The sequence below is a fragment of the Metopolophium dirhodum genome, chromosome 1, assembly GCF_019925205.1.
Source record: "Metopolophium dirhodum isolate CAU chromosome 1, ASM1992520v1, whole genome shotgun sequence".
Classification (NCBI taxonomy): domain Eukaryota; kingdom Metazoa; phylum Arthropoda; class Insecta; order Hemiptera; family Aphididae; genus Metopolophium; species Metopolophium dirhodum.
The window spans coordinates 132,227,733-132,254,141 of NC_083560.1; the positions used below are offsets into that span (position 1 = coordinate 132,227,733).

Sequence of the window (26,409 nt, forward strand, 5' to 3'; positions counted from 1 at the left end):
ATCGCAATACTCGCGCACGCACACACATGTCAATAAAAATATTTGAATATCCATAAAACTGATATAAAACATACAAATTATTAAAATGTAATATCCATTTGAATTTTATTTAAAAAAGTAAATTATTTAAATTATAAATAAATTATTATAATTAGAATTTAAATATATTTTACTCTAACCAAACATTCACCTTCGTAGAATCACGTTCATAATGTTGGTACCCCCCCTCCCTTTGAGTTATCGATGACATCAAACCAATGCCAATATTTGGAACTAATTAGTAGGGCTTGGGTTAAAAATGCCCAAAAAACTTTCCAAAAATGATCTAAAAAATAGAAAAAAATTCCCTAAATGCATTTTAACACTTCTTGAGCAAATGAAAATTTGAAATTTACGAAATAAACGTGATTCAGATGTACTACCATTCACCAACTGTCCAATTATATTTTACTGGTTTGAGTCCTAGATAACAAAATGACCAAAAAATAATAACAAAAACACTCTAAAATCCCCAAAACTGCTAATATTGAAAAATAAACGTTTAAGTTTTAATTTATCTGATGTGTGAAACAGATTTGTTCTTGCAAAGCATTTCCTGGGGCTTCCTAAAAAATAATGCGTCCTGCTGATTAGTAATAATTTGGAACACCAAATTTTAGTTTCATAACACTAACTTTTCTCGGGAAGATCCAAACATTTTAGAAAGAGCTCAAAACGTTTGTTGCTCCATGCTCCTTTTTGCTATGGATTCAACCATAATTGACGATGCACTCCCACTTTATGCGGTCGACTGTAACCTGCCAAATGTTTGCAAATCAGTTTTAAAATATTTACACTGATTTGAAGTCGACAGCTTTAATTTGAGGGGGGGGGGGTATACTAACTTCACAAACGTCGTAGTATCGAATGTAGCTACGCAAAGTCCTGTACTTCCGTGGTGGATTCCTATTTTTTTGATCCGATGTTTTTTGTTCTTCGAGACTGAAAAGAGTTTACGTTAATTTCGACGAAACGATGATGCGATGTTGTCTCACCAGCGGACGGCAAACCGCCAAACTAGCTGGTCGTAATATAATACATCGTACTACACAGTGGTCGGTGGACGACCAACGCTCCATACACGGACCCTGACGTTTAGGCGTGGGCATTCCAACATGTCTTCCACGCTGTTGGGTGGGGGGGGGGGGGGTGTGTCAAGAAGAAATCAAAGAATTGGATAACTTAGATGTATTAAATTATGTAATAACACGTGAAATTGATGCACAGTGCGTTTGGCATATTACAAACCACTACTACAGTGTGCTGTAAATAATATCTATGCTTGGGTTAATGCAAAAAAAAGAACTTAGTTAAGAAAATGAATTTTAGAATTGTCCAATTAAAAAAATATTCATTATAACAATCGTTATGCATTTTGCGTTAGGGTTTTGGAATTCCAAACACTAAATTTGTTTTCTATTCTTAAGATATTTTTATTTTATTTTGCAGGAAAATATATTAACTTTATTTCGACATTGGCTTATTGATGGATTATAAATATTATTAGTATCTGACGACGTTAGTCAAAAATTAAAATAAATAAAAAAAAACCCTTTTTAACAATCAAACAACTAAATGTTTTTTATTACAACCTTATGGTAATATCAAATTATACTGCATAATATATTAGTAACTTATATTGATAAATTATCGATTTTTATCAAAATAGCAAATACATTTTTTCAGAAACTTATTCTGTTACTTGGTCAAAAGTAACTTAGGTACAATTTTTTTCACCCTATATATATACCTAGCAAATTAAAATGCGAATAAATATACAAGTATACGTGTAGAGTATGATTAACGTTTTTAATTATAAGTTTTAATAGCTCAACAGGTTTCCTCAAAACAGTCGCACACAAACAAAGTGCTTGAACATTTTTAGATTCTGAGCGAAGCGATGAATGTAATGATTTTACAATGATGTGTGTTTTTTTTTTTTTTTGTCTGTCATCAGTCATCACCTTTTAGGACAGTAAAAGTGCTTGGATTTCCTTCAACAGTAACTTTTCTGATAGGAAAGTGAATCTAGTTGGTACTTTGGGGGGTCAAAAGTAAAAATTTCCCAGTAGTTTTCAAAAGCGACGTGAAAAACAAAATAAAAATTAAGGAAAAACGGGAATTTTTACGCAAAATACTTAATTATAACTTAATTATTTATCCCGCCTTTGTAGTAAATTAAAACGACAATAAATATAGGTAAAATAAACATTAAATGCGTACCTATAGACAGAATAGTTCACGCCACATCCAAGTGAACATTTTTAGTTATAACGACTCAACAGGTTTCCACAAAGCAGTCGTACGCACGCGTCCATGTGCTATGTAGATTATAGAAGGCACAGCGAGCTATCAAAGACTTCTTATAGTAGCTGGGCCACGTTCTATAGAATATATTAACATCAAAGTATATACTCCATAATATTTTAATTTTAAATATTATACTGATTATAATAGTATTATAGTATTAATTACTGGGAAATATATTCAAGAAGAATATAATACAAATATAGACGTGATTTTCTTCAATCCCCGCCCCTCCCCCACCACACAATTACGAATTTATTTAATTCACAAATAATCAGTATAAATTAGAGTGATTTTATTCAGATTTTTTTCAATAACAGTTAAGAGGACGCAATACAGACATTATTTTTATCTCTGTCTTACAAGCGCGTAACATAGCAAATTTTATGCTCGGTAGATCACGTTTAGCTCCGTTAGTTGTTTAAAAATTCGAGTGCACTGACCTTTTATAAAATTTAAAGATAAGATTATTATCTATTGTATATCATAGGCTTTTTGTTAGATTTTAATTTTACAGGGAGTTATGTGTATTTTAAGATGTAGAAACAGTTTACAATCTATTTCCCATTATAATAATGCACAAAATTCAGTCATAAATGCACACTAATAATAATAGACTATATTTGATAAAAATTAAACTTTGTTTAATGTTCCAGCTGGAGAAATGTGTGAATTATTTAAAAAAAAACTGTTTTTGCTAGTAAACTGGTGCAAAAAAGTCTGTATTGATCCCACAAATCATCACAATTAACAATTAATGTATGTCTAGCAGAAATAATTTGTTTTTCCGTCGGGGGCCAGCCGCCAGGTTATATTTTATCAGCTTCAAGTAGTTTTTCGAATGTACTCTTAAACTGTTACCTATATTGAATATTCTGAAAAAAGACATGAAACTTAGGCATGCAGTCAGCACACTAATGGTTGTTACTTATCAGCAAAGATTTCGTTTTTTTTTTCGTTTTTAGGTATTTTTGTCACTTTTTAGGCCATCTTTATACCTTTTTTTTAAATAATTGAGAAAAAAATTACTATTTAATTATTTGTCATTAGTTACTATATATTATTTATATTTTCTACAAATCGAAAAATAAACACAAATTTAGTATGTCAACTCTACGTATGTTTTTAAATTGATATTATAATTTTAAAATCAATAAATAATTGTATTACTAACAGTTAGGTAGTTATGAGTATATTATAAGTATTTAGGTCATAACATATTTTTTAGAGCATTTTTTAGGCCATCAACATACAAGCTCTTATATTAATCATATTTTCTATTTTATCGACACTGTGCATAAGTAACAGTATATTAACTTAGTATATAAGTAAATAAATATAAATGTTCTGACTTTTGAATATAAAAATTAAAGGAAATGCTGTGTTAATTTTGATAAATTAATTTTAATTATTTATTAATTGTATTATGAATAATTAAATATTCATAATAATAATATGTACTGATACAGAACAATAGTTCCATTTTTAGTTATTATTCGAAAGAACTAAATTTGTCAAGAATTACTAATAAAAAAGATGTCTCTAAGAAATTCTATGATTTAACTTTAGATTCTATTTTACCATTTTTAGTTTTTACCACTTAATTGGTAAATTAACCAATATTTTTTTCTACATAAGTTCTCCATATCTATAATAATATATTATAGTCAATAACATTTTATTCATTTATGTAAGATAAATAAATGTAAATCATAACGTCATTGTAAAACTAATTGAATAAAAACCTTGCTCTACACACAATTTAAAAAAGTTATAGAAACGTACTATATGATACCTTGTTTAAAATAATTATCGTGGATCTTGGACTTTTATAATTTATTAACATTCATATTTTATTTTATTTTACTGTTAGATGCTCATCTTATTTATGCATTGGCTTATTTGTCATTATTTAAAAATGGAAATACATACATTGGTACCTACGTAGGTAGCAATAATACTAATGTAGTCCACTGAAACACATTGCGTAATTTAAAAGAAAATACCAACATCATACATTTTCTTTTCAAATGTCATCGATTAAGTTTAATTTTAGATGCCGAATATGACAATCGTAGAGCGATGAATGTATTACAATGATATGTGGTACTTTGGTCAAAATTAAAAATTCCTAGTGGTTTTCAATAGCGTCGGAAAAAACTAAAACAAAACTAAGGAAAATGGAAAAACGTGAATTTTTACGCAAAATAAGTTTTTGACAAAATCAATTTGGTGTAACTCAAAAGAAAAAATAATTATTTTGTATACATGCATTTTCTATACACCATACAATTTTCAGTATTACTATTTACTATTTACTATTACTATTTAGTGTTTATAGGAATGAGAAATTTTCGAATTAAAAATTAATTTCAATAAAAAATGTTTTGGTCAGTAAAAAAACTAGAAAATGTATTACTTACAATAGAGTCCTCAAAAAGCCACTATTTAAGGAAATTATTTCTATTTTTAATATATTAATATATTATAGAAATGTTTAATAATCATTAATAGCGTCGTTACGCGTTGTAGAGATACAAGAGATAGAAGGTATAATTATGCATCAAAAAACCTTGAAATATTTCACCTCATTCCAAACTATTACCTAATTTAAATAAGCAAATTTATGTTTAAGATTTACTCAACTATTTGTGTTATATGTTGTACAGTTGTACACTATAACCACACATAGCGTCATAGGTTTTTTTTTCGTAAGTAATAGGGAAATCATTATAAAGTACTTAGTAGATTTTTTTTAGAATAACTAAATAAAGAAAAATAAATGAACGAAGGTGAAAACGGTTTTATGCAAAAACGTATAAGTATACAATACTATAGTGGCTTGGCGTGGCGCGTTGGCTGCTACCAGTCGCGGAATGCGACTGGGAGTAAGTAACGGCCACAGCTACTAGCTCCCGGATGGGTGACCACCCGGGTTCATAGTAGTCATAAACCTTGCCACACATATACGTGTTTGATACCCACCGTAACAACCGTTAAAACAATCGTAAAATCAACCTACCGTATCAACCTTACCCCTACCACAGTTCATAACCCCTACAACAGCTAATGGCCATAGTCGCCGGGCTTAAGTTCAATAAAAAAAAAATAAATAAATAAAACACAATTTCTTTGAATAAACGAGTTGTTAAATTTATTCACATTTAGCATCAGCGTCCGTTTAATACATCAACAATAAAAATATACAAGTCCGTATTGTATTTTAGATTTTGAGCGGAGCGAGGAAGCTAGGGTTTTACAATGATGTTTATTTTTTATTTTATTTTTTTTTCATCCTGTATACAAAATTTCTACCACAAGGAGTGCTTTGATTTCATCATATAGTACCTTATCTTTTAGATAGGCTATTTTTAGATTTACTCAATAGTTATTTAATGATATGGGAAAAACTACCGACAAATTACGAAAAACCGCTAAAAATGGGATTTTAATTTCTAACGCTTTGTTTATCAGCATAGCAACGAATACTGGCAACTGGGGCATTTTTCCCAGTCTAGTATTTAAATCAACCTTAAGTCAGCACATTTACCACCTACTATTCTAACATCCGATTTTAATATAACTATCAACATGAGTCGTTTTTATATTCATCGTATTTTTACATTATAACAATTATATTATATTGACTCAAATGTAACCTACTGTACAGCAGAGCGACATCCACTTACTCGCTTTTCTAGATACCTATTTGTTAATAAAATCGTTTTGGAATCTATTTCGATTAGCCTCGCAGAGCGATATCAAACTAATATATTTCGATTTAAATAATTTAATATAATTCCCTATTCATACATAATACTATAATAATATTATGTCTAATTATTAATTATTATATTGAACGCTTTTTTTGCAAAGAGAAAAATAATAAATTAGTAACTTTACACATATTATGTACAGCCCCGCGCACGCTCATCATTATGACAGTTGGCATCGATGGTACTATACCTATATTATAGGCCACCGGCCTTAATCACATGTCGTATGCTATACCTATAATATAAAAATAATATAATAAATAATAATATATGTGCATATTACATAGGTACTGTCAGACACACACACACACATATATAAATTATAAACCTATTTTGAAACGGTCCGGCAGGCAGGTCGCTGGAGTGTGTGTTTCGAGACCATATTTGGCTGCGGCGGATTTGTAACGGTTAGACCTGGTGCAGTGTTCGGCATAATATTATAATTTATAATACACGTTCACATCGGTACAACACGTGTAATACTATATTGTAACATTCTGTACTGACGTATTATAAGTAAGTGGATGTTGTATTAGTAGTAGAACGTGCACAGAATTATGAGTAAAGTATATTTAAGTAAAGTTTAGTATATTATATTGTTGTTAGGTATACTTTTATTGGTACCAAATAGAATTTTAATACATTTCATCTAGAGTTTAATGATATATAAGTGTTGAATAATATAAATTTTAAATTGTTCCTTTTTTATTTATACTCTAACCATACATTATGTTATACCTATAAATATAAATTATAGAATAAAATTGCACTATTTCACATAACAGTAATAAATAATAATACAGCACTTTATTGATAAAAGTTAAGTCATTAAGACGATATTTATCACATAACACCTATCATCAAAATATAATAAATAATTATATATTGTTTTTATATCAACAAAATAAATGACTGGAATCAATCATTGGATATTTTTTAAATAATAAATTCTTAATAAAATGTGTATACCAAATGTAGTGTAGACTTCATGTAGGTAGTGCATTGTAGAGTTTTAGTACTATTTTATCGCATCCACATAGTGAAATATTGATAATTTTACGAAAATTACGAAAATTACGGTTTTATGAACTAATTGTTATATTTATACAGTTGTACCTAAATTTTTTTTTATTCTAAAATTCAATGTATGAGTACCTAATATTAAATTTAAAATTAAAGATAATTTAACTAAATATTTAGGTAGGTATAAGTGTATAACAATAACATAATACACAATATGGATAAAAAATAATTTTATCACAGGAAAAAAATAAAAATCCCTATTGCATAAAAAATCGTAATTTTCAAAAATTGGATAATATGGGTATAATATGTTTTATTGTACCTATTTAAGTGTTTCAAAATTGTTTTGTACCTAGAACTTAATGAACTTATCCTGCAGTATACCTATTACCTACAGTTAGTTTAACCTATCTTATTAAGTACGCAGGTATATCCTTAGAAACAAAAACTGATACATGTGTCCCTTCAAAATTGTTTTCCTTATACGATTTAGTTAATTTAGTTAATTTATACTATGGCGTTAAAACTCATGGATTTCACTCACTGTCTTACTTCTTACTATAGTATGTAAGTTTTACTCTAATCTTAATTTTACTCTAAATTTATAGTGAAAATACATGTATGTATCTCTGATTTTAAAATCGCATTGATTATAATATTATAAACGTACTTAATGAATTCAAATTTAACACATCCATTACACTCATTACAGTGGCCTAATGACTCCGTACGCACTCGAAATCTGTATTCAGTATACAGCTGAGCGAATTCCATTTTTTTTTCAATTTAACGGCATCAGATAATATTATATTGTTCAATTTGCTTCTAAAACTGTTAAAATATAAAATAATATACAGATTAATATTATATTATTATACATAAAAAAACTAGCTGATCCCGTGAACTTCTCTGTCCGTTAAATGTACCAACTCTATATGACTCAAACTTTGTTCAGTTCGTTATTTAATATTCGGTATTTCGGTGTATGGTGTTCAAAATGTATCTTAACTTTTTCGTTGCCCGGAATAAATATTTTGATTCGCAGCAGTATATTATCAGGTAGACAATCTACCTGCAGTAGATCGCGAACCCCTTGCTGTTAGTATATGATTTTACTCTAAAGTATCAAAGTTATACCAAGTTTGTCGTATTCCTCCTATGGATTAATATAATCAATTAATACAAAATCCTAACCGTACTAATATCAGATTAATAAAAAAACCAAATTTAACCATTTTTAAATTATCCTGTCTTCTTCTCAGAGGTCTAATCTACACACAAACATTCATTTATATATAATATATATATTGACAAAAAATAATAATACAAATCAACAAACGTGCCCGATTAACCAATAGCTACCAATATATTATAATACACTGTTGCGCCACTGTTGTATTTTTTACACCCAGATTTCCTACTTTTCCAGTGGATTTTCCTAAAATTTTCTTTCGTAAAAACCTTTTTCTGGCAATTACGAACATTTTAGAAAAAATTTAACTCCTGTCACGCATCGTAGGTACTTAAACTTAAGCTGTGTAAAAAACTATTTTTCAAAAACACTCACGAAATAAAACTAGGAAAATTAGTGTTGGTAACCTGTTAAGTGAATCTCCTCGTATATTGGAAACATAAAAATACTCTGCTATATAGTACCACCTACTGTCACAAAAATTCTACTAAAAATAATCCTGGAGAACGCACCCTGTGATATTGCACGTTCATGAAAAAATTGACACGGCACCGGTATAATGTCCCAACGACCAATTTACGGTAAAATTTGCGTCTCTGCCTGAGAATTGGACGCCAGCTCCACACCATCCTACTTTCTGTTCATAATATATCATGCAAATTATAATGTTTATATATATACCTACATTATTATTGTAAACATTACGCTGTGACGGTGGTCGTCCGTGGAATTGCGTCGAAAATTACGAGTATGCGTGTGTGTGTGTGAGTAAGTCTGTTTCTCGGTGTGATCCGTGCGCGTGCGCGTGTCGTCCCGTGAGAGCCACAGCCACAGCCGCCGCCGCGAAAGATTTATTTTTAAAATCTCCCGCCGCCTCCGTCTCGCGGTGGCCATCAAAACATCCCAAAGCCACGCGACTTTGGCGGGCCGACACGACAAACGTACACGGCCTATCGGCAGTGTCGCACCAGCAGCAGCTACAGCAACAACAAAAACGACTACGGCGGCGACACGGTACCACCAACTCACCGTTCTCGTCCAAAGACCATCGAAATATCAAAGACAATCTCGATCGCGATTTTCCCGCTCACCGTTACGACGACTTTTGCGCGTCGACGCCACACGAAATTACAACCGAATCTTATCCATTTCGTCGATACCTATTCAATTTGTTTCGATAAAATTTCACTTGAATCTGCAACGGTCGCGTGAACGACAATAATACTATAACTATAGATACGCGTTTATAAATTGTTGCGTCGGGCGCTTTCGACCGGATTTTATTAGCCGCAGCGTCACCGTCAGCAGCCGATCACAGACCTCTCCGCTCGTCTTGCCGATACGTACGTATATCATTATGATTAAATATACTCACTATTATGTTATTAAATACCTACTTATTAGTACGCCGAAACTGTACGCTAAACGATAATAATTGGAAAAAGTGGATTGCGACGGTGGAAATTGATTGGCTATTTATAGGTACCTACGGGTTGTCTGCTTAGGTGGTAAATCGCGGCTACATATCCGGTGATAATTATTGGCGGGGTGACTTAAAATAGCTACCTTAACACGATAATAATAAAAAGAAATGTATTACGTCATGTATGGTTTATTGGCCAATATTAAACATAATATTGCTTCTTAATATATTATGACGTGTCATTCGATTTAATATGATCAGCTGATTTCATCTCGCTGAACACATACTTCTCTCGGTGATTTTATTGTCTTACCCACATAATATTGTATACTCTCGTGTTCAAACGTTCTGTGCCCGCATAAAATCGTGAATTCATCGCTGCACGTTTTTCAACTGAAAATCCCAGGTTATAATATTATGATGGGTTTCGTGGTCTCCTATCTAGGCGGCAATATAATATATAATAGTGATATTATGACCTAAACGCTGAAGTTTTAATAATAGTTACAGTCTTGTAAGGTGGGCAAGTGGGTGTCACTCTGCTGTGCAGTAGGTTACAAGTGGGTAACTGTGGTGTTAAATTTGAATTCAATGATTTAATATCTTTGTATAAGAAAAACGATTCTGAGCGAAGACTGCCAGTCAACCAATGATATTACCAAGTATATTTGATGGTATTATTGTGAATAAAGTAATTGATATATAACCTATTTACGTGGAACCTTGTTTTAAATTTTCAATCCTTAGCTATATAATTTGAACATTTCATAAGTTTTTAACTACAAAATAGTTATTACATTTAAAAATTTTATAAATGTTAAAAAATCAAAATTCGAACTTTAAATGCTTGTAAAAAAAAATGTTCCCTATAAATTTTTAATATTTTTCAAATACCATAATAACAATAGGTATATCAGGAGCCTTGTATTACATTTCCACACATTTTTACCCAATAAATAAAATTTAATTGACAATTATAGAAAAAATACTAAAAAAAATGGATACTGAAAATGTCTGTTAACAGTTCAAAACAAATCAAAATATTTTGAAAATTTTATTGTATAGAAAATGCTTATATAAACAACCAGTGAAAATTGCAACAAAATAACAAAATCGCTACATGAGAAATCGAGTGAATATTCAATTTTATTAAAATATGAACTTCAAAGGCTCATAAAAATTTAATATGACAGAAAATTACTGGCAATTTTAAATTTTGACATTCCCGAGCACCTACTAGAATCACATTCCTATCGAACTAGACACTGAAGTCGAAAGTTGAAGCATTATTTCGACTTTTTATCGTGTACACAGACACTACAAAATATATAAAAAAAACACACATCATTGTAAAATCATCGCTCCGCTCAGAATCTAAAATTTAATACCCTACACCAACGTTAACACATTACTTTCGTCGATATACCTTCAGAATATATAAAAATATATACGAAATGTCTTATTATATTAATTTATCATATAGGTAGTCACCTACATAGTACCTATCTAACCTATACCTATTTATACCTAATAGCTACCTATAATGTCATATACTTACTGATTTATGTTGTATATTAATATACAATAATTATTGTATATAATAATATATTAACTATATAATATATAAACTATACAAGGCATAACAGTTTGACCTGACTAATAAAATAACTTTTGTTTTAACCAATATTTTAAAATATGTTTTTTATTTAATTTATAGACGCTTGCACTACAAATAGGTACAATATAAATTTGTTTTTATTTTTGTATTTTATTAAATTTATTCGAAACGTAATAATTTTTTTTGGATAATTTTCAGAATGGTAAGTACCTACATTTTAAATTATATATTATCCAAATTATTTTCATAATTATTTTCATACGATTAACTATGATTACATTTTCATTTGTCAGGTCTTTCTGTTCCACTTGTATTCTGAATGTTACATTGGTACAAATAGCGTACCTATCTTGTTTTCGGTATGTGTCATGGAAAAATTTGCTTTAAAACAAAACATGAAAAATTGCGAAACTTTTGATTCTTAAATAATTTAATTTGCATTTTATCTATATTACTATCGTACATTTAAATATATATCTACTCGTTAGTCGTTCTTTGCACACGCGTTAATCGTCATTATAGAAAAAAAGGTTATACCTACGTATTAGGAACTTATTTAAAACAGATAAGGAAAGAAATGTATGAAGAATGCGAGAATTATAATAATATAGTACCTATGCGGCTATGCTACTAACCAATTTTCAGCAGGTACCTACGTTAACGCGTGTTTTGATTTATCATATATTCATATTACATACAGGATGAATCGTAAACAGGGCAATATCAAATAAAAAACAAAGAATTTTTAAACGTTAAAACACAACTTACATTTTACTCTGCAGATAACCAAAAAAAAAATGTTTAAATAAAGCGTGTTTTTAAGGCTAAAAATATATATATTTAAATAATTATGCATGTGTCTTCTAAGACACGGTTATATAGTAGTATATGTAGTTATATTAATAGATACAAATGAACACCCTGTATGTTATATTTATATATTTTAATACTTTTACATTCAGCAGCAACCATATCGGTACGGACGGCGTGCGTGTTTTCTCCCGGAGGAATAATTATTATCTGCAGTACCCCATGTACCTATATAATATAATATTATTACCTATACATTAATACAGCATACGCGTACAATATAATAATATATTATATCGTCGACCTCGGATCACCAATAATACGAAACCATGAATAGACATATCATGACCAATATACGCTAAATATTGTACGCATATGGCATATTTGTTTAGGAGTTGACAAGACGTATTTGCGTCCATATATGGACAATAATATTATTATACACGAAACGCTTTATGGACTTAGTTGACGGTTTTACGCACTGCATGTTGCATCATGCATAATATATTTTCGTTTGGGCATATAAATAACATATAAACGACATTGTACGCGGCGGCGCCGTAGGTACACATTTTAGACTTTGAGTGGTGGGTGAGGTGTCGGGGAGATCGTCCTACACCATAAACATTATAACCCATAATAATTTTTTTGTTTAGATTAAGTTTTGTTTTTTAGTAATCAAAAAAAAAAAATCAATTACCTTATATTTTCATTCTTTTTCGGAATAATTAAAATTAAAAAAAATATTAACATAAATAACAGTTAATAATTTAATTCATATTATTATATTAATCTTATAATAATATGAAAATGCAATAGCATCCAGTGCCCATAGCATGAATACAAGTCGTGTGTACAATAAACAATAAACAAACATGATTTAAGTGGACGTTATACCCGCATGTGTTGTCTCCGTCTTACAAGTGCGTAACATAGCACATTTTACGCTCAGCAAAACACGTGTAGCTCCGTTAATTTAAAAATTAGAGTGAATTGACCTCTTATAAAATCTAAAGGTAAGATTATTATCTAGGCAACCTCATGAGCTTTTTAGTATATTTTAATTTTAAATTAAGTTATGAGTATTTTAAGATGTATAAAAATTTACAATTTTAAAATACTCATAACTCGCGTTAAAATTAAAATATAATAAAAAGCCTATGAGGTTGCCTAGATAATAATCTTACATTTAGACTTTTATAAGAGGTCAATTCGCTCTAATTTGTATACTAACGGAGCTACACGTGTTCTGCTGAGCGTAAAATTTGCTATGTTACGCACTTGTAAGACAGAGACAACACATGCGGTATACACGTCCTCTTAATATATTATATTGATGCACATAATATTTTCAGAGATTATAAATTCGCAATCATGGAGATATCAGATAACGGTCTAGGTATGTCCCTGTTCGTTCTACATAATATAATATTACAAAAATAATAAAATAAATGCACGTATATTGGTATTTCCTAAAATCCTATGATACATATTAACATAAAAATAAAAACTCACGTATGCACAACGTATAGGTGCAGAGAACCTACCTTCCTGTAGGCCATAATATAATATAATATATTATAATAAAATATTATTCTCCTATATGATTAACCAAAAAATTTTGATTTATGACGACTTAAAATTATGTAAAAGAAATATTTGCAAAAACTTTAGTCTTCTTTGAACTAGTACGAGTCTTTTACGTAAAAGTTGATCACTCCGTTTAATTATAATTTATAATATTAATTCGATGGTTAACGTTTCAATGTTTGAATACCACCCAGTGGTACAGTAACGAAATACAGTCATAAATTGTCGGAAGTCTTAAACGGTCAACACTTATCGTTATCATTCGTGTGGGATATATTTTTGTTTACGCTCACATATTAATTAATCACCGAATATATTTAAAACAAGATAAAATATACCTTTAAATGTTCACTTGTTTACACAATATGGTTGCTGTTTGTTTAACACGTGTTTGTGTTAAAGCGATTTCACGCCTTAAATATTTGTAATACTAAAAAAATATATCAATAAAAAATAGTGGTAACTTTTTGTTGTATTTTTTTTCTGTTTTATAGAGTCGTGTATAACGAACGTCGTGTATACGTTCTATTTACAAACACAATAATATTTTATTTATATATATTTTTTTAAAACTGACATTTATTTCGGCTGCCGGGTATAAGGGCGTTAGGCCTGTATAATATTATAATATGGGTGGGCATTGTAGGTTCGGGTGTGTATGTTAAGAGTTTTACGAACTCAATAGAAATTTATTGTGTAAACCGTTTTTATCGGTCTATAATAAAAAAAAAAATTGCAAACTTGTAATTTATGAGTTAACAAATATTAATGACATTAAGAATCAATTATTAAGAAAATTTTATTTTACGGTCGATTATATTATTACATAGGTACAATTTTACATGCGTAAATTAAACAAACAAACATATTTTTAGGATCCGAAACCCCTTAAATACAGTCATAATAATTTCCAGATGAACTGAACTTGTGTACCTTCAATGTGCAATCAAAAGAGTGGTTACCAAATAAAAACAAATCGTTGTTAGGTGGTATTTTAATATGATTTGTTTTCTACTATTCAAATATTGCTCACAACTATAAAAACTGTATGAAATTGGGGACTACTCAGGTTCTGTAATTGGTTATAATCAAAAGGCCCGAAAGTTCATGCATTAAAAACTATAAAGATATGCGCATAAAATCACTAAAATATGCGCTAAATATCTAAATATACATTTAATTTTTTTTTTACGAAAGGTTTATTTAGTTTTTAGTAGAAATAATATTATTTAATTAATAATATGAAATATGTTATATTATAATATACCTTAGAAATTACATAATATTAAAGTACGGCCTAATTTTAAATAGGATTTTATTTTATATTGATGACGTTGGTATTATTAGGTTTTCACAAAAACATATTTTTCAACAAATATAATATTTTGAAATATACTCATAAGTCCGACATTTTTATATAACAAATAGGTAAAATAAAATTAATTTTAGAACACGTTAGGTTGTGATTGAAATATTCGTAGCTGATCCATTAACTTTTTGGTGTACTCGGTAAAAATATGTAAATGCATACATTTCCCTCTTATAAATAATATAATTTGTTAAACAGTTTTTCTTATAAACAACTATTATAGCTCTAGAAGTAAACTACAGTTTATAGCCTATATATTATATAGAATATAGATACTATCATGCAATTATTATATTGGATTTAGGTATGGATTTTATGGGACCCTGCAATTTTTATTATTTAAATTCGATGTGCACACTAGCAACATGTCTTGTCAATGACTTATGTGGTGATATTTATTGCTGATTTAATAATAAGGTGGGGGGTTAAAGTTCGTTCAGATATTGGTTTAATAGATGCAAAAGTTTTTGGACGGCCGTTGATTCATTATTGTGTATAATTTTGGGAGCATATAAAATTAAAACTCGAAAAACGAACGCAAAAAAATCCAAGTGTTATAAAAAAGCACACCAAATATATGGACATCGTGTATTCGACATTCATCAAAGTAAATTTATTGTCATCGATCACTGAAAGAGAATCCAGTGTCAGCAAAAATAAGTGTTCCAAATTTAAAAAAAATTTTGCGTTTTATAATATGAGTATAACAAAGTAGTGTTAACGATTTGAAATGTTGCCAAAACTCGCATTACCTTAACCTCCTTTGTCTCTTGAAATCTTGTGTTTCAAATTCATGAACGACTGTTGCTCTGAAACAAATTGACAACAAATGTCACGTTATATCAATAGCGTGAATCCAGGAATTTTAAATTTACTGTATTCGTAAATATAAGTTTATTCTTTGGTACGTTTACATTTGTGAATTTAATGTTTAGTCGATTTTTAGTTCTTAATGGTAACAAAATATAATATTATATTATAACGTTTGTTATAATGGTAACAAAATATTATTTAATGAATTAATAATAACAAAACAAATTATACAAATACTAACTACATTTTGAAGCAAAAAATCTAACAACTATAGAATAATATAATTATTATTATTATATATTATATATGTCAACCCTTTTAGAATATTATAATTTTGAGTTAGAATTGTTTAATTTCATTAAAACCAATTGCACGTCAAATTTCAAAGGTGGTAAACGTCGCTTCGTGTATTTGAGACGTATACGACACTGGTTAAGACAAGTATTGACAAGCGTATTCATCGTACCAATTGAGTTAGAATAAAAAAAATGCAAATACCGTCCATCAAGATCAAAATGTACATATAATTAACGATTATTATTATTATAACGTATAAATAACTATTTATACGTAACAATATTATTAACTTATTTATTAATATTATTAATTATTCGAATAATTAAAATCTGAATCTGAATATTCTTACAGTTGGAAACAGATCGATTTTAAGGAGTTTAATATAGGCAACATTACTTGCGTACGTGGGCGATGTGCTAGTGTGCATGTGGATGATACACAGACTTCTATTATAATATAGAAGCCTGTGAAAGGATGTGAATGTAACAAAATATATACAATTGAAACCTGGCTTATCAGAGACACCTGTATATAACTATAGATAATACATAAATGATAGCAAATTTGAAACCAAACCACATGCCAAAAGTGCTTCAAGGTAAACATAATGGTAATTGCATGGTTTAATTTGGTTACCCGACTTTATGACTTATGATTAGTAATAATATGATAATTTTTTATTCGTAACATAGATAACACGTCATAAATCCAAATTTGTTTTGTTTCAAAATTCTATAAATAATTAACTATTATACATTATAACCTATTTTTAACTGTTAATAATTGTTTGCACAATAGTAGACAAACATTATGCAGTTTTTAATTAAAAAAAACTATTTTGTTACCAGATAATTTCAGTTTGATACCACTATATAATGGTTTTAAGTTTTTACCTGAAAATATAATACGGTATGTCTGGGGCTCTTCTAGCACGCTATACCTCATATTCGATTAACATAGGTACCTACCTAGGCATATCCTATCCCTTATGTATTATTTATGCTTATATCCGACCTCTTTTAAAAGACAAAATGATAAGGTACTTGCGAAAATATATACCTATGTTTTATCGTATTTCGATAGATATAATTCCTTTTCATGGATACGCAGGTGGTATAAACGTTATTCAGGAATACGATTTAAAATTCACGTTAAAACAATAATTGAAGAAAGTTTTGAATCAGAGATACACTTCATCTGCCCCAATGCTGCCCATATTAATGGGATTGAAGTTTGATTTGAAATTTGAAATAATTTTAGAACAATTGATTTTGGATTATTGTATTCCGACCACTAATTTATTATAGCATACACAATAAAAACAATTTTGAATAATTCTGAACTCATCTTACACCATAATATATTGTTAAAAAAAAAGTATACCAGATGTGGAATTACGTTTGGGTTTTGTTCTTTCTCTAGAAAAAAATAGATTTTACGGTGTCGTAAAAACTATACAAACTATAAAGCCGACATTTACGAGATCACCGCCCACGAGTACGTTCTCCTACGATCGACTTGAAAACTATTAAACGTGAAATCAAATCACCTATTGTGAGTCTTGTTAGTATGTTTATTAATCAATATAGAAAAATATAGAGAAACATTTGAGTTAAAATGAACTCGTGCCCATATATTATAATATTATATAATTTTATAATATTTTAGAGCTCGGATTAAGGGTGTCGAGGAGTCAGCTATTCATTCCCAAAGTATGTTTCGTGGACCTAAGGGTTCCGTTGGACAATCTCAAGGGTTAATGATTAAGTGGTAAAAATCCGGGAAATTGTGCAGTATAAAACTAAAAATTAGTTACGCGAGCCACACTATAGGTAGTTAACGGAAAATTAAAATCAAAAACAAATTTGCATTAAAATAAAAGATCATGCCTCGTAAAGTAGTCGGATTTTTATCATTTTTTTTTTTTTTTGTAAGGTAAAACTTTATCGTTTATATTAATCTCAAATATTTTTATTAACTTTAAGCAAATCCAGAAAAATAAATTTTAACTCAAGAATGAATGATACGTATATTGACGTTTGTTATAACTTCCAAAATTAGTGTATTTAAAACTGAACTACACCTACCATTCAACCTGCATAAAAGTCTTCATTTTTTAAATGAAAAAAAATTCGAAATAATATGACGATTTCATGGGGTGCGAGTGCTATTATGAGGCAAGTTTTTATACTAAAACTGGTCGGCTCTGACACCCTAACTCAAAATATTTCTGCAGGGGAAGCACTATGATTTTTGGGAAAATTCAAGTCTCCCATACAATTGATAAAAAAAAAAACGAGGGAAGTAGTAGTCCCCTTACACACCCAACTACCAGCTTTATAGTTATCGGCTTACAGATACAAATTATATATAATTTACATTAAATAATACAAATACTTAGTTGGCAATACAATATTTTCTCACTATTTTGTCTACGGAAAATTCAACAATTCTTATCGTCAGTGTTTATATGGCATACCGAAAAATAAGATGGGCCAGGTTAGCCTACCACAAAAACAACTTTTTATTTAATTTTTTTTCAATATTGTTTAATTGGTCTAATTTTAAACTTGTAGAAAAAAAAATAATATTTACTATTAGTATTTACTTGATTTGGGGGAACTCGTTAGAGTTTATATATTTGTGACAATGCTATTGTCGAATCTACGTAATCAGTATGATTGTGAAGCTGCCAAATGCCAGTTGCCCTCGTCAGTTTTCATCATACAGCAGACGAACAGTGTTCTGTTGGTGCTCAATATGTTATATTTTTATGAACATAATTATTATGGTTCCTCACGTCGTAAACCGTTATTTTGGTATATCTCACAAAACAACACGCCATAACAATATGTACGAAATGGGTGCCAAACTTTTTATTATTATAAATATAGTTTAAAAAAATTAATATTGTTATGACCTTTACAAGTATACCTACCTATATAGGCTACAGTATAAACAAGACAAACAACAACAACTATCAACAATACTTTTTGCATACATTTAGGATTAAATATTAATTATACAAAATTATTACTATGTAAAATTATATAATTATTTAATATTTATAATTTTGTTACTGTAAGAAAAAAAATGAAAAAAGTGCAGTAAAAAAAAATAACTAGTCAGCATTATAATTTAAAATAATTGTTTTAAACAAAATATAATTATTACCTACGACGTATAATTTAATTTAAACTATTTAAGTAGGTATATAAATAATGTGTATAATAATTATTATATAATAATGTGTATAGGTACATCATAATATTTTAGTTGTATAAAGAGTAATATTATAATAATAATTAATATTTAATATTATATTGATTTTGTATCAGAATTTTATGATTTTGTATTAGGTACCAAGTAAACCTAAACTAGGTATTGTTTGTCCTGGTGTTATGGGCTGTTAAAATGAATAAAATATAAAACGGCAAAACCCTATGTATATACGAGTTAAAAATATATAGGTAGTTGTCTTTAAATATTAAAGTATATCACGGCACGCAAATTCGAGTTGATTGCTTAACTGGAGCCAATTTTAATGTCTACAAATACAAAAAATATAATATTTTAGGAAATAATAGTTTACGAGGAGGAGATTTAGACTCTCTCAGGGTTTTGTTTTGTGAAGAAGCCTAATAGCTAACCAGTAACAACAGCAAGCAAACACTTAAAAATAAATATTAAATATATTATAATATTAATTCCACCCGCGGTGGCGCGCCGTGACAGAGGACGTTACATGTTCATCGTGACGGTTTGTCGTCGCCGGCATTTAATTAATAAATACATTACAAGAAACGTCATTCTAATAATTTATGAATTATGAATAACACTCTTCGAAATTTCAGAAATTAAAATTTTTAATTTTAACAATATTATAATATATTATTGTGTCCTTAAATTATTATTTTTTAATTTAGTAGTCGGAAGGTTGCATGTTTCTTTGGGGGGGGGGGGGGGGGGGGGGAGATTATTAGATTTATTGTCAAATAAGCTTGAAACTAATTTCACGACACTACGAAAAACTATTAAAAGTTTATACTGTATAGTTTTGTATATTTAGTATGTTTGTAGTTTTAAAAGTATATTTCTCAATTTTACCATTTTTTTAGACCAAAATTATTTTGATAAATAATGATGTGTATTATAATATAATTTGAAAACTTGACAGTAAAAAAAAAAATTACTTTATAGCCTTATATTATGTAATGTATATTTTGAGAGTTTTCACCACATTGGCAATATAGATTTTCTCGTTTTTATTTGTAAATAATTAGTACGAATTATTAAATGTAAAATATTTGCATTTGTGAAAATTGTGTGTAAAAAAAAAGCGCATGCATAAATAGTACCTATAGGTACTTTTTATGGCATTTAGTTCTGAGTCCTATAATTATTATTAATAGGAGAGGAATTTCGATGTACTTAGGTTTTCAATTCTAGCTACGCATTGCTGTTTCTATAACATATATCTACCTACGTTTCATTTATTTTTGAATTAGAATAAAAAGTTATTATTTTGATTTTTTTTGCATTTTAAATTTTAAGGTTATTTAAAAAAAAAGTTAAAGAATTTAAGGTTTTTAGAGCATTTAACACTAAAATGCAGATTTTAAAAACTTTTTAAAAACATCGTTCTAATATTTTTATTCAAAAAGTAACTTTGTAACGTGCTAACAAGGTTTTTACCTAATCGAATACTTAACGATAGTATTAATCAAACAACTCCGTAAGACAAAATATTTTTTTGATTCAAACCTTTTGTTCCATTTGATTTCTTTTTCTATTTTAGGGCATCATATTATAGCATATAGGGCAACATATTATAATTATTAATAATTTTCGGTTATATTCGCAGGTACGCCACATACCGGCAGAGAGCGCGGTTCGCCCAGTCCAACGACGACTACGACCACCACCTCCACCATAGCCGCCGACCGACCGACGAGATAAACGTCCATCGATATCGTTTTTTTTTAACAAAATAATAATAATAATATAATATAATATTATTTATTTATTGTATACACCTACCTATATATTATTACTATCTGTTTCGTACATCGAAATATCGTAATCATATCGTACACACACACAGGCGCGCCCGTACACCCGCACACACCGCACACCGATATTAGCGCACGCGCACGCACACACCCGCGAAACCGGTATGTCAGCTGTGGCGGCGGCGGCGGCGTCGGCGGCGGCGACCGCGACGGACGACCCGGACGGATACGAAGCCGGCAGTCAGGAGGACGACATGGGAGCCGCCGAACGGGATTTGGCCGAGGACGCGCGCTGGAAGCTTATCCAGCAGAACACGTTCACACGATGGGCCAACGAGCACTTGAAGACGGCCGGCAAGGCCATCGGCAACCTGGAAACGGATCTAGGAGACGGGCTCCGGTTGATCGCTCTTATCGAAGTGCTCAGCGGCAAGCGGCTGCCCAAGCACAACAAGCGGCCCACGTTCCGGTCGCAGAAGCTGGAGAACGTGTCCGTGGCGCTCAAATTCCTGGACGACGAGAACATAAAACTGGTCAATATCGGTATGTACCTCGCTACTCGACAATAATAGTATGTCATTATATTCGACTTTGCCAAATTTGGCGGTCTGACTTAGTTTTAAAGTTACAGGATTACGTGTAATATAAATTATATTACACCTAATTATTAGTAGTTACACTATTGAGTAGGTACTTTATCATTACTGGTATTATACCTACATATTATATTATTATTATAACTACCCCGACGTAAATATTAGAATATTATTATTATTATATAGGTATAAAATATATTATGGTAACGTGGTAGGTAAATTTACTCGGATTTATATTTTTGGGTTAGGTAGGTGCGCGGAGAAGTGTATTATTGTATTAAACACATATTTCTTCATATTTTATACTTACGTGTTGTTCGTGATTGTTACGATGCATAGAAACGCTGCTACCGTCAGGGATATTAATTTGATGTTAACTTTATGTAAAATAACTAAAATTAAAAAAAATTAAAAATACGTAAGATATTTTAAAACGCCTACTTCACTGTGAATCGTTGTAAATAATAATAATAAGCGGGATAATAAGTAATATATACTAGTAGTACTGTAGTAGTAGGTTAGTGTACCTATACACTCTTCTACGACGGTAAATTATTTTCATATTTATGGTATAATAGCAGGTAACTATTCAATATCGTATGCACTCATAACAGTTATACTAAGAAAGTTAACATTCAAACAAATTTTTCATCGTAATATTATAACAAACAAAATAGTTAAATTGCTGATCACATATTAATATTATTATACATTTAACAGCAAGCTATTGACATTACAGCCTGGCACGTACAAACTCAATGTAGACAGTATTATTTTAATATTATAAATGGTTGTATGTGTATATAGCGAAATAATAATATATCGTAACAAGTTCAATTTAGACCAACGACCCTCTTTTAAATAAGTGTAAGTAGGTAGGTATATTGATCAGAATAATTCTGAATTATTTACTCAAAGTCTGACATTTGTACTCTGTATAGTGTATATAGATATTATTATAGCGTGTAATTATTTGCGTGGACTTCGATTCAAACGCGATAACAATTTTTGTCAAAAGTTCGGAGATATTGATTATACCTAGAAAACTAATCTACCTGTATAAAAATAGAATATATAAAATAAACGCACTTTTCATTTTAAAGTCATAACATGAAATTCGATATTATTATTGTGCATTGCCAAAAAACTTATCAAGTCTACGGTTAATTTTTTTTATTTACAACAATTAACAATTAAAATCAATATCATTATTTATTGTTACAGTATCCAATTTCGAAAAAAAATTTAATTGAAATGTATATAAAAAAAAAAAATGATCATGCCTAGAAAATGCTAGTATAAAATATGAATTTGTCAAAATGTTGGGTTTCGTAAATATTACCGTTTTCCAGTATTTTTCTTTTGTTTTTCTCGATTGTTATGAAAAGTATGGGGCATTTTAAGTATCAAATTTCTCGAAAAAAACATCCTCGAAGCCGAAGATTGAAGCATTTTTACTGTTTCAAAAGAACATACTAAAAAAAAAAACACATTCTATAACCAATACAAATTTGGACCGTTCAAAATCTAAAATATATTATTTACTAATATGCTAATACCATGTAAGCACTTATTACAAACGGTCTTGTCAAAAAATTCTCACAATCCCCGTAACTTCCCACGGCTATTATCAAACATAAACAGTATCGAGGTCTTATCAGTGCCTAATTATATAGTTGAATATAAGTATTTATATATTATAATATATACAAATTTAATAAAATAGAAAAATCAATACAAGATTGACATTAAGTGGCTGCACTCCTTAAAAATGGGTTGAGGTTTTTTTTGTGTTATCCCTATAATACTTTACACTTGATATTTGGTGTCTTTTCAGTGTGTAATATATTTAAATTATACGTGAATTTGAAAAAAAAAAACAATTTACTTGTATTTTGACAATTATTGCACCAACTGTTTAACTAGGTGGTATAATGGACTTTTTATATTTAATTGAAATAAATTATAGAGCAATGAATTTTGTACCTGTGCAATAAAGTTACAAATATACACAAAAAATTCCATCGACTATAGAGCAAATAGTTTATTTTTATATATTATTCAAACTATTTTACCAAAAAACTTTAGGAAATTATTTTGACTTTGGAATGTTATGTTTTCTTGATCAATAAGAACTTGAGTAAAACATTTAAAATCATACTTTTTGTTGTTCTTTGTTTATTTATTACGTAGATAATATTGTTTTCTGCCTTCTCAATAATCCACGATCGCAAAATATAAAGTAGATAATATATCTATCAAAATACACAATTTATTTTTAAAAAAATATTCGAATATCAGTATAGGTAAACAATTTAAATTTGAAAATTTCCTCAAATAAATTACGAGACACGTCTAACCTGATAAATACTAAACAAATATGCAAAAATAAGCAATTAAAATTTTCATTCACAACGTTTGTTATATGAATCGTATTTTGTGCGTGCTTATCCAGCACAATAATATACAATATACCGTTGACCAGAAAATATGCAAATGTCTACGAAAGTCCTTGCTCTAATTAATAACATAAGTGAATACACGTATATATTTGTTTGTGAACCAGTATCTATATATATTAGTAGACACACGTTGTTTAATGTTAATGAGTACACTAACCATACCACCTATTTTTTTCGAATTCGCTTAATATTTTTTTCTAAAAATCTATCTGGTACGAGGTTTTGGCATAATAATATTAATGTAATATGTCAGCCATCAGCCCGACGAATTACTTTTAGATTATGCAGGTCATATTAAGGGCGTTTTACAAATCAGTGGTGTTCAATGTTAACTTAAAATGTTTAACTCTGTTAAAACTACCCATCTTTGTTTTATATTTATATATATTAACAATTAACAATTATGCTTTTTAAATCTATCGACCAAATTCGACAGCGTTCTTTTATTTGCAATACTTTTAAATACGCATTAACGTGTTTATTGTTTTAATCAAAAGTTTAAATATTATTTTTTTAAACAAACCATAGTAGGAACACACATTATTATGTAGGTACCTTTATAATACATATTATTTATACATCACTCTACAACGCGGTGCAATATGTCTTTCCTGGTTCACAATCATAATAAGTGCGTGGGTTTATACAGGGCGTGATTTTGTGAACTCAAAACAATGGTTATCACAGTCATATTAATTTGTGTTTTAATATGAACATAATATAGTATAAAGAACTCGTAATAAAAAATCTTATTTTTTACCTCTTTTATTGCCTTATTAGGTTTTTTTATTTTGATGACGAGGTGAGTAAATTGTTATATAATATATAATATTATATATATTATATATATTATTATACCTATTCTATTCAATGTGATTTTATACCTCGATGAAAAACTTTTTTGTTTTGTTTTAAATGTCGACGTATACAGTATTTTAATAACGATTGCTGAATTATTAGAGTTTTTTTTTATTTTACAAGTATTTAATAAGTTTACATAAGACGCGTGAAGCGACCGTGTGGAATATTCTGCAGTTGTGCTCCGCTCGTCTAAACTATCTTATAGGTAGCTACCTAGTAAACCTAGTCACAACTTACCGTTTACTAGACAATTATTCGTTTAATATTCGTCATACGTACTTTGACATTTTTTTGAAAAGTATTCTGGTATTCTGAGCAGTAGTATTACTTCCAAGTTCATATAAAAACACAAAAATAGATGGTGATTGTTTTGTTTTCTAAAAAACCGTTCTGAACAATATGATAAAGGAACCATATATTTTAAGCCTTAAAAAAAACGTATAGTGACACACTAGAATAATTAACGATCAAAATAATATGTGTCGCTTATATATTGTTCAGTTTTGTTACTTTATATAGTATTTGCGTATACTTGCAGGGCTGATAAAATATAAAAAGTTAGAAAAGTTCTCTCTGCAAGCATGCTAAATTTCTAAACTTATTTCAATACAAAGCAATAAACTATATTTTCAAATACAATTTAAAAAGAATTTTGTATCATTAATATTTTGGTAGTATTTTTTTCAATACTTTAATATAAGTATTCATCTTAATATCGACAATCGTATGAATGTACTGGTAACTAACGGACGGACGGGCACAATAGGGACTCTAAATGTGCTCTAAATGTTTTATGTATAAAAATATAAAACGATTGAATGTTAAATGTAAAGCAGCTAGGGCGTGTTTCTGTAAGGTTTGACATGTTTACACTGAAAATGCATTTTATTAGATAGGTATAGGTACAAATTCTTCTATATACATGATCGATTTTACCCTCGAAGTTTTGCCAAAGTCATATAGTGGGTGGTACCTATATCATAAAGCACTCTAAAACATTTTGAGAAAACAAATCGATAACGAACAGCTATTAAAATTTAGCTTGTAAACCTCCGGTATCGTACCTATATCACTTGTTATAATATTATATTATGATGGTTTTTGTAGAACACATACGTAGGTAGTTTACACCAAGTTTGTTTAGTTTTTACGATATTTTACGATGTCATAAAATACAAACCACTCAGTGCACAAACATCGATATTATGTTTGGGTTGTATA

The 26,409-nt window shown here is 29.3% G+C and overlaps 1 protein-coding gene across 3 annotated transcripts in view; it reads left to right on the forward strand.

The window, feature by feature from the left end:
• Positions 1–9,287: 9,287 nt before the first annotated feature.
• LOC132933927 (filamin-A) overlaps positions 9,288–26,409 on the forward strand; it is a 146,010-nt gene continuing 128,888 nt past the window's right edge. For 2 of the 3 annotated variants that reach the window (XM_061000205.1, XM_061000206.1), the window contains exons 1-2: positions 9,288–9,680; positions 21,122–21,812. In XM_061000205.1, the coding sequence (XP_060856188.1) occupies positions 21,434–21,812 (379 nt within the window). In that variant the 5' untranslated portion in view covers positions 9,288–9,680; positions 21,122–21,433. The remainder of the gene's footprint in view (positions 9,681–21,121; positions 21,813–26,409) is intronic. The other variant, XM_061000207.1, reaches the window with a different exon arrangement.